This window comes from Carcharodon carcharias, chromosome 11, assembly GCF_017639515.1.
Source record: "Carcharodon carcharias isolate sCarCar2 chromosome 11, sCarCar2.pri, whole genome shotgun sequence".
NCBI classification, from domain to species: Eukaryota; Metazoa; Chordata; class Chondrichthyes; order Lamniformes; family Lamnidae; genus Carcharodon; species Carcharodon carcharias.
In genome coordinates this window covers 98,352,586-98,360,903 of record NC_054477.1, presented here as the reverse complement: position 1 = coordinate 98,360,903, position 8,318 = coordinate 98,352,586, and the positions used below count along the sequence as shown (strand labels likewise).

Genomic DNA, 8,318 nt, shown 5'->3' with positions numbered 1-8,318 from the left:
GTGAGATTTGAACTCTTGATCTTGGGGTTACAAACCCAGTACCATAACCACTTGGCTATGTATCTTTAGTTATTGAAATTATAAACAAGACTTTGGCTACAGATGATTAAAGACTTTTGTAGCTTTAAAATATGGATTACAAAATGTGAAATATCTATGTTAAATAAACCATCATTTATCGAATTCAGGTATAATTTAAAAGTTACTTTCATGTGAAAATATTATGGAAAATTTTTTGAAAAGAAAAAGCAATTTTCTAATGATTACAAGTCAATGTGTGTCCTTGGTAACAACTCTATAAAGCAAAGGATGCATATCCAAAATATCATAATCTGTCTTCTCTCTTTCCAGATGCGGACTTTCATGATATGCAATTCAAGTATTTTCTGTTTTCAGATTCCAATATTTGCAGTTTTCCTTTATATTTTCCCTTTAATGTTAAACAAATAACAGGGTAGTTTAAAAAAAAAATTGCATTTAGAAGTTGCATTTTCATATCCCCACAACATCTCAGATTGATTGGTTTTGATGAACAGATACATGTTAGGCAGAAAATATTTGTGCACTCAAAATAAATATGGACATGAAACCATCTCTTACGTTAACTTGCCTCTGTAAGGAGCTTTTTATAAACAGATCCCCAGGGCAAATATTTATCTTCTTGCGTTTGGGCATGAGGATCACTCAGATAGCGTGCATCAAAGAAAACTAGGTGAGGAAAATCATCTCATAAAAAAGCTCTGTCCATTTAAATTAAGTAATGTAAAGTTGGCCTGGTTCGAGGGCGGAGTTGTTTTTATTATTCATTCTTGAGATGTGGGCATCACTGGCTAGGCCAACATAATTGTTCTTGAGAAGTTGGGAATGAGCTGCCTTCTTGAACCACTAGAGTCCATATGGTGGAGGTACACCTATAGTGCTGTTAGGGAGGGAACTGTGGGAGCAAAGAAGATTGCAGAGGGATTTGATATGATTATAACAGGTTTAGATAAGGGGAACAAAGAAAATCTGTTCCCATCAGTTGATAGTACAAGGGCTGGGCCACACAGGTTTAAGCTTTTGGGTAAGAGATGCAGGAGGATGTGAAGAAGAATTGGTTTCATGGTGAATGGTGAAACTGGATCTCACTGCCTATGAGAGTGGTGGAAGCAGAGAGGATGAATGATTTCCAAAGCAAATTGGATGGGCAGTTGAAGGAAATAAACTTGCAGACTTACAGGGGTCGAAGAGCAGAATGGGATTGATTGCTCTACAGAGAGCTAGCATGGACTTAATGGGCCAAATGACCTCCCACTGTATTTTGATGACTCTACAGGCATAATTTTCCATGTATGAGACTAAGTGCAGTGGCAGACGGTTTTGACAGCACCCACCCCACTGCTCGGAATGGCAGGAACTCATGCTGAATTCTGCACTTAGAAACTCATTAGTTATACATGGGCGAGTATTGGGCTGAATGATCTGGTAGGTTGAATAAGGTCTAGTGCAGGAAGAAGATGAATGATTGCATCCGCTTCGCCAGGGTAAGTCGCCCTTCAACTCCCTCTAATATCAAACTCTCATCATGGCATCCTGTGCTCAAATGGCTGCTCTCTTCAGGGATCTCAGACAACCATTACCAGGGGGCACATCTCAGCACTGATGGACTAAAGGAACTTTTTACATCACCACCACCCTATCTATCATGCTGCATGCTCTCCATCCTCAGACATACTGGGCAAGGCTCACCACATACAGGGGGCTTTGTTAACCAATGTCTCATCCTTTCTCATCACATGCCTTTTTGTGTCTTCATCCTGGCCAAACTTGTCCACAACAGGCAGGAAAGCTCCCAGAGAGCAGGGGGCACAGCCGACAGCATTAATCTCACAAGGTTTGAGGATGATGCAGCCCAAATCGATGGGGAGGACAGGGATCGCTCTTGTGGGAAATTGGAGGTCGGAATGTCTCAGCAACCTAGTATGGATCACTCCTCCATGCGTTCACCACAGATGTGACTTGTGTTGGACCGAGTCGAGTGGAATGCCTGTGGTGGTGGCTGCAGTGAAGGACACTGCGTCCCGCAAGGCGTCGAAACAGTCGCTGATTAAAGTCACCAAGAAGCCGCCTAAGAAGCGGAGAAAATCTCGGAAGCAGAGCTATTCCACTTATGAGTTCAGGGGGCTGGCTCAGATCCACCCTTTCACTAGGATCTTGTCCAAGGCCATGATTGTTATGAATTCCTTCATTGTAAACATTTTCGACCACATCGCCTCCGAGGCTTCACACCTCATTTGCTACAACAAGTGCCACATTCGGCCAGGGAGATCCAGAGTGCCGTCCGCCTCATGCTGCCAGGGGAACGGGCCAAACATGCCAGCTCCAGAGGCACCAAAGTGGTCACCAAATACACCAACTCCGTTTAGGTAGACAATTCTAAAGATTATAAAAATGAGTTCATCACATCCTGAACAATCATGGTGAGTGACATGCGATCTTCTATTTCTCATGCTCATTTTCTAAAACTCCATTCTCTATCTTATTGGCATTTGCAGATCAAGGCCCACAGGGGAACACCACCAGGACTCCCAGCTCGCAGACCACATCTGAGGAAGAAGATGATGAAGAATCGCAGCGCTCACCTGTACCTTCCAGTACCGCATAAACACAAACCTCGGGGGGGCACATCTCTGGATGAGGGGCTTGTGCTCACTTTCTGGAGAACGCTTTACAGACAAGTCCCCACAGCAGTTGGAGGCAGTGACAGACCATGCCTCTGGCACTTGCAGGGCTGCTGGAGAACAGCCACCCACTCAGGCCGAGTCAGTTGATAGGCCTCTGGAAGCAGCCTTCCAATTTATGGTGGATAGTCAGCAAGAGGTCGGGGGAACATCATGCAGCAGCGTTTGATGCTCCCAAAGTGGTCAACTGCCAAAGTCATCAAAGGCAGGGGGGCTAGAAATTCCGCAGGCTGCCTCCACCCCTGCTGTGGATGTCAGAACAGCACGTGGAAGGAGGAGAAGACCTGAAAACCTCAAAAAATCTTGATCACAACTTGTTGCTCAGGTGAAGACAAATATATTCTGCAAATATATTCACTTTCAATGCATATTGTGTACAGTTTTCTTTCAGTGCCCATCTAAAGGCTTTGCAAGCCCCCCCCCCCACCACCACCCCCCGCTGGCCCCCACCCATCTAAAGCAGTTTTCCTGCACACAACTGGCCTCACAACTAAATCTGCAGGGAGAAGGTTCTGAGGCAGGGCCTCTCATGGCCTCAGACAAGCATTCTCCCATGCACACGGAACCCTCATCCATCAAACTCATCCCACTGTCCTGAGCATTTTCAATAATGTCTGCTGCAGTTCCCTTTCTTTTGTCCAGCTGAGATGAGATGCATCTCCGCCTATGTGCTGACCTGACTCCCATGCAGCACCTGTGCCCCATCCAACACGAGGCTCTTCTCACTTCTGAACTGGGAATTATGGTTCTAGTGACTTTCTTCATGAGCTTTCCCCACCATTTTCCCTCCTCCCCCTCACCCATGTCCTTCGCCCCATCACCACTAACCAACCTACCATCACCTTCGACCTCCCCATCGTCAACCTTCAGCCCAACCCTTCTCTTTCCAGGATGTCCAGGTGAAGTGCACGTTCCCTTCCTTCCAGAGTATCCCACCCCCATTCACATTGACCTCCCAAACCTCCTCCTTCCCACCCCCTGTGTCCATATCCATCTCCAAGTCCCAACTAACAACACTTGACACTCCTTCACCCAACACCATCGAACTCTCACCCTCTCACCCTATCGGCTCCCTCTGCCACGTGACCTTAACCATCCTCTCCTGTTACACCACCCTGAGTTTGCACCCCAGGAGTCAGAAGTTGACTCCACTGACCCCTCCCTGTGAGCATGTTCACCTGGACATCTGCCCCCACCCCCTCTTCAGACCTAGATATTCCACCCCCACCTTCGCTACCCCTCGGTACCTCCTGCTGCCTTCTGTCCCACAGCTCAAGGCTCCCATCCCCCATGCGGAAGACCCTGGTAGATGGTCAGAAGCCTCAGCGCAGTTCCTGAAAGTCTGAAGCCACAGCTTGGAGGCCTCCCACCTTCGCAAAGCTTCTTCATGGAAGAGCCATGTGGATGCGGCTCCACCCACCATGCAATGCACATATTCCTCCAGGGTGCGGTAGCTGTAGGCCTGTATCATTTTCCTCTCGACAGATGTCTGGGAGCTAAGCAAGGCCCTAAAGGTAAGTCCTGACTTGTGCATACCACCATTTTCAATCAAGCTTAAGGCCAAGATAATTTTCTGCTGGCATGATGCAAGGTTGGAAGGCATGAGGTGATTTTGGCACGCAGCTGTTTTAATGAGCACTCATGAGATGTTAATGAATGCGTTCACCCCACTAGTCAGCAGGACAACCGACCTGCCATTAACCCAACATCGGGAGAATTGCAAACTGTTTCTATGCTGGCAGGTTTCCAACTTTTTGGCTTCCGCTGGATTTTCTGTTCCCAACCGCCCTGAAACCTGCCACGAGAGGGATGGGAAAATTCTGCTCGATGATCCTATCTACAGTCATCCAAAGGGCTCTTGCTTTAAAAAGGGATAGAACTGATTGCAAGGGTATGAAATTTGGGGTTTGGCCAAAGAGAATACTTTAAGTCTTTGTAATCTTTAACTGGAGAAAATTCTTGCTCATCTAAGCTTGGCTATTAGACATGAGGCCTGACAACATAGCTACAGTGGAGGGGCTGAGACAGGCAGTGAAGAGTTCGAGCTCAGTGTGTACGGGGAAGCTATTGTCATGTTTATAAATGATGTTGCCGTGAGACAGAAACATGATTGAAGCGGTTCAACCGTAAAGTTGCAGGAAAAGTAAGAATGGAATGCGATAAATATATCCAAGTACTTTGGAGAGGTGGTAATTTGTAATGATTGAAGGGCTGAGGATGGATTTTTAGGAAGGAGGTGATGGTGTTGAATTTGAAAGGAAGGAGAATTGCAGCAGAAGAGAGGGAATCATTTGCAATGCCAGTTAGTATGGGTGCCATGAGGAGAGGCTAGGTAGACAGAAATTCAATGGGAATGGCTGGGCCTTATCAGCTAGATGAATTCAGAGATTGCATAAAGGGAAATGGCAGAAGAAGCAGAGAGATATGTGGATTTAGTACAAGATAGGGGGAGTGTGAGGGGTCGGCTTTGTTTGGTGGGTAAGGGGAACAGATGCAGTTGGTGACAAAGTGATGGAGGTGAGTATATAACCGGTAGGAGAGGTGGGTTTAAAGAAATGCTTGGCAGTGGATGTTATTGTTGCTCTGCAGAATTATCCTGGAGTGAGGGACGGTTTTGGTAGAGGACAGTAAGACCTGATGGCATTTGATAGGCAGCCATACCTGTTCAGCGATGCCTAAATTAATTGTGAGACATACACCAAAGTCATAACACCACAGAGGAGAACATTCAGTTTATACCAGCAAATGCCAAATGTCAGAAGTGCAATTTCAACCCACACATCCAGAGCACACAGGGAGCTGAACTGAACACCCTAAACCTCTTGACCAATTTGACTATAAGGTACTTACAAGATTTGAGATTGAATAGCCACAATAACAACTTATAATTATAGAGTGCTGTAAAAGAAATAAAATGCCTCAAGGTGATTCACAGAAATGTTTTAAAGCAAAATCAGACCCCAATCCACATAAGGTGATATTAGGGCAGATGGCCATAAGCTTAGTGAAAGACATAGGTTATAAGGAGCACCTTAAAGGAAGAAAGAGAGGTAGAGAGGCAGCGAGGTTTAGGGAGAGAGCTTACGGCCTTGGCAGCTAAATGTAGAGCCACTGTAAATCAACAAGCACAGGGGCGATAAGTTAACCAGAACTTGGCGTAAGGACATGAGCTGCAGAGCTTGGATGACCTCAAGTTTATGAAGAGTAGAACGTAGGCCAGCCTGGAGCGTGTTGGAATAGTCAAGTCTATAGATGACAAAGAAGGGTGGGTTAGCTCAGTTTGCTAGTTAGCTAAAGTTTCATGTCAACATTGGCTGCACTGGCTAAGGAATTTCTTGGACCATCCTTCTCACCTTGCCCCATGGTGATTGACCCATGATTAGCAACTAAATAACATTCACGCCACACAAGTGCCAGACAATGACCATCTCCAACAAAGAGAGAGTCTAACCATCTCCCCCTGACATTCAATGGCATTACCATCACTGAATTCCCCCACCATCAATAACTTGGGAGTTGCCATCAACAAGAGATTGAACTGGACCAGCTGTATAGATACAGTGGCTACAAGAGCTGGTCAGACATTGGGAATTCTGCAGCAAGTAACTCACCTCCTGACTCCCCAAAATCTGTCTACCTGAGGCAGCTTACCACCACCTTCCCAAGGACAATTAGGGATGGGCAACAAATGCTAGCCTAGCCAGTGATACACACCTCCTGTGAAAGAATAGAAAAAAACTTGGACAATGAGAACACTACACAGAGAGAGAGAGGTAACAAAGGCATGAATGAGGGTTTCAGCAGCAGATGAGCTGAGACCTGTATGAAATTGGGCAATGTTACTGTTTTCAAGGTGGAAGTAGGCAGTCATAGTGCTGGTGTGTGTGGGTGTATGTGATTGGAAACTCATCTCAAATTCAAATATGATACTGAGGTTGTGAAAAGTCTGATTTATTCTCAGCCAGCTGCCAGGCAGAGGAATGGAGTTTGGAGTGGTGGTGGTGGGTCCTGGGAGTGGTGGTGGTGGGATGGGGGATGGGGGGAGGTTATGGGGTGAAGGGGGTGCAAAGATAGCGGTTTCAGTCTTCCCAATATTCAATTGGAGGAAATTTCTGCTAACATCAGTTGAAGTGCAAATGAAAAGATCAGTCAGTTAAAATCTGTATTGATAAACTCAGACTGAAAGTAAGTCAATTACTGGAAGGATTGCTTTTCCTACAGCGTGGTTAATATTTCATTGTATCTAATTCTCACCACAAAAATTGTTTTTTTCAGTTTTTCTCTTGAAAAATCAAGCCTGGGAGGTGACCTAATAAATTTAAAATTATGAAAAATTTTGAAAGGGACATGGAGAGAATGCTCCTGTTCTTGGGAGCAGTGTTATGAAAGACCATCAATATAAGATAGTCACCAAGAAATCCCACAGGGAATTCAGGAGAAACTTATCCACCCAGACAGTGGTGAGAATGTGGATCTTGCCACCATAGGAAGTGGTTGAAGACAATTGTATAGATGCATTTTATGGAAAATAATATGAATTTATGCATATGAGGGAGAAGAGAATAGAGGGTTACAAAGGTAGTCTTAAAAGAGGAAGGATGGGAAGAGGCTAAAGTTGTGCATAAACACCATGGATTAGTTGGGTGAAATGGCCTGTTTCTGTGCCATATATTCTATATAATTCCATGCATTTTCTCTTGATCGTTAGTCTTTTGTGCATTCTTGTTCTCTAAGATGGATAAACTTATATTTTTAATATTGATTTTTGAATATTGCCTTTAAGAGTGCATACATCATTCAAAACTGTATTCACTGTAATAGTCTATTTGAAATATGGCCATTGCTCTGATAGGCATCTCGCATACATCAAAACAGCTATGGTCAATCCCTTTCACAATGTTTTATAGCTGAAATTGGCAACTTTGAATGTAGCTTCTGATGGGTAACATCCTGAATGTTTTTTTTGGGGTACGGTTACCTCTCCTTGCTCTTGGACATGCAGGATTACTTAGGCACAGGGATTAAAGGAAAACTGGGAAAGAAGGATCACATATCCCCATTTTCCCACATAATCCCTGTTAATCAGCCCCATTCCCCTCTTTTATCCCTGTAAGTCTGCAAGCGTATTTCCTTCAAATGCCCATCCAATTTCCACACTCATAGGCAGAGAGTTCCAGATTCACCATCCACTGTGAAAACTAATTCTTCTTTACTTTCTCCCTACATCTCTTGCCTAAAATCTTAAACCTGTGTCTCCTACTCCTTGTACCATCAACTAATGGAAACAGATTTCCTTTGTCCACCTTATCCAAACTTGTCATAATCATATCAAATCTTTCCTCAATCTCCTTTACTCCAAAGAGAACAACCCCAGCTTTTCCAATCTAACCTTGTGGATAAAATTCCTCATCCCTCAAAGCATCCTGGCAGATCTCCTCTGCATCCTCTCAAGGATCCTCATCCAAATATTGAAATGAAACAGAAAAAAGGAGTCTTATGATAATTCAGTAGAGAATCAAGCAGGAAACAGAAAGTGCAGGAATCTGAAAAAGGAGATAAAAGGGGTATAGAGTACTTGGGAAAATATTAGCAGGAAAT

General features: G+C 44.5%; 1 protein-coding gene across 1 annotated transcript; it reads left to right on the top strand.

The window, feature by feature from the left end:
* Window positions 1-2,022: 2,022 nt before the first annotated feature.
* Window positions 2,023-2,409, top strand: LOC121283906 (putative histone H2B type 2-D). Its single transcript, XM_041198708.1, has one exon. The coding sequence runs from the start codon at window positions 2,023-2,025 to the stop codon at window positions 2,407-2,409; it is 387 nt and encodes a 128-aa protein (XP_041054642.1).
* The last annotated feature ends 5,909 nt before the right edge of the window (window positions 2,410-8,318 follow it).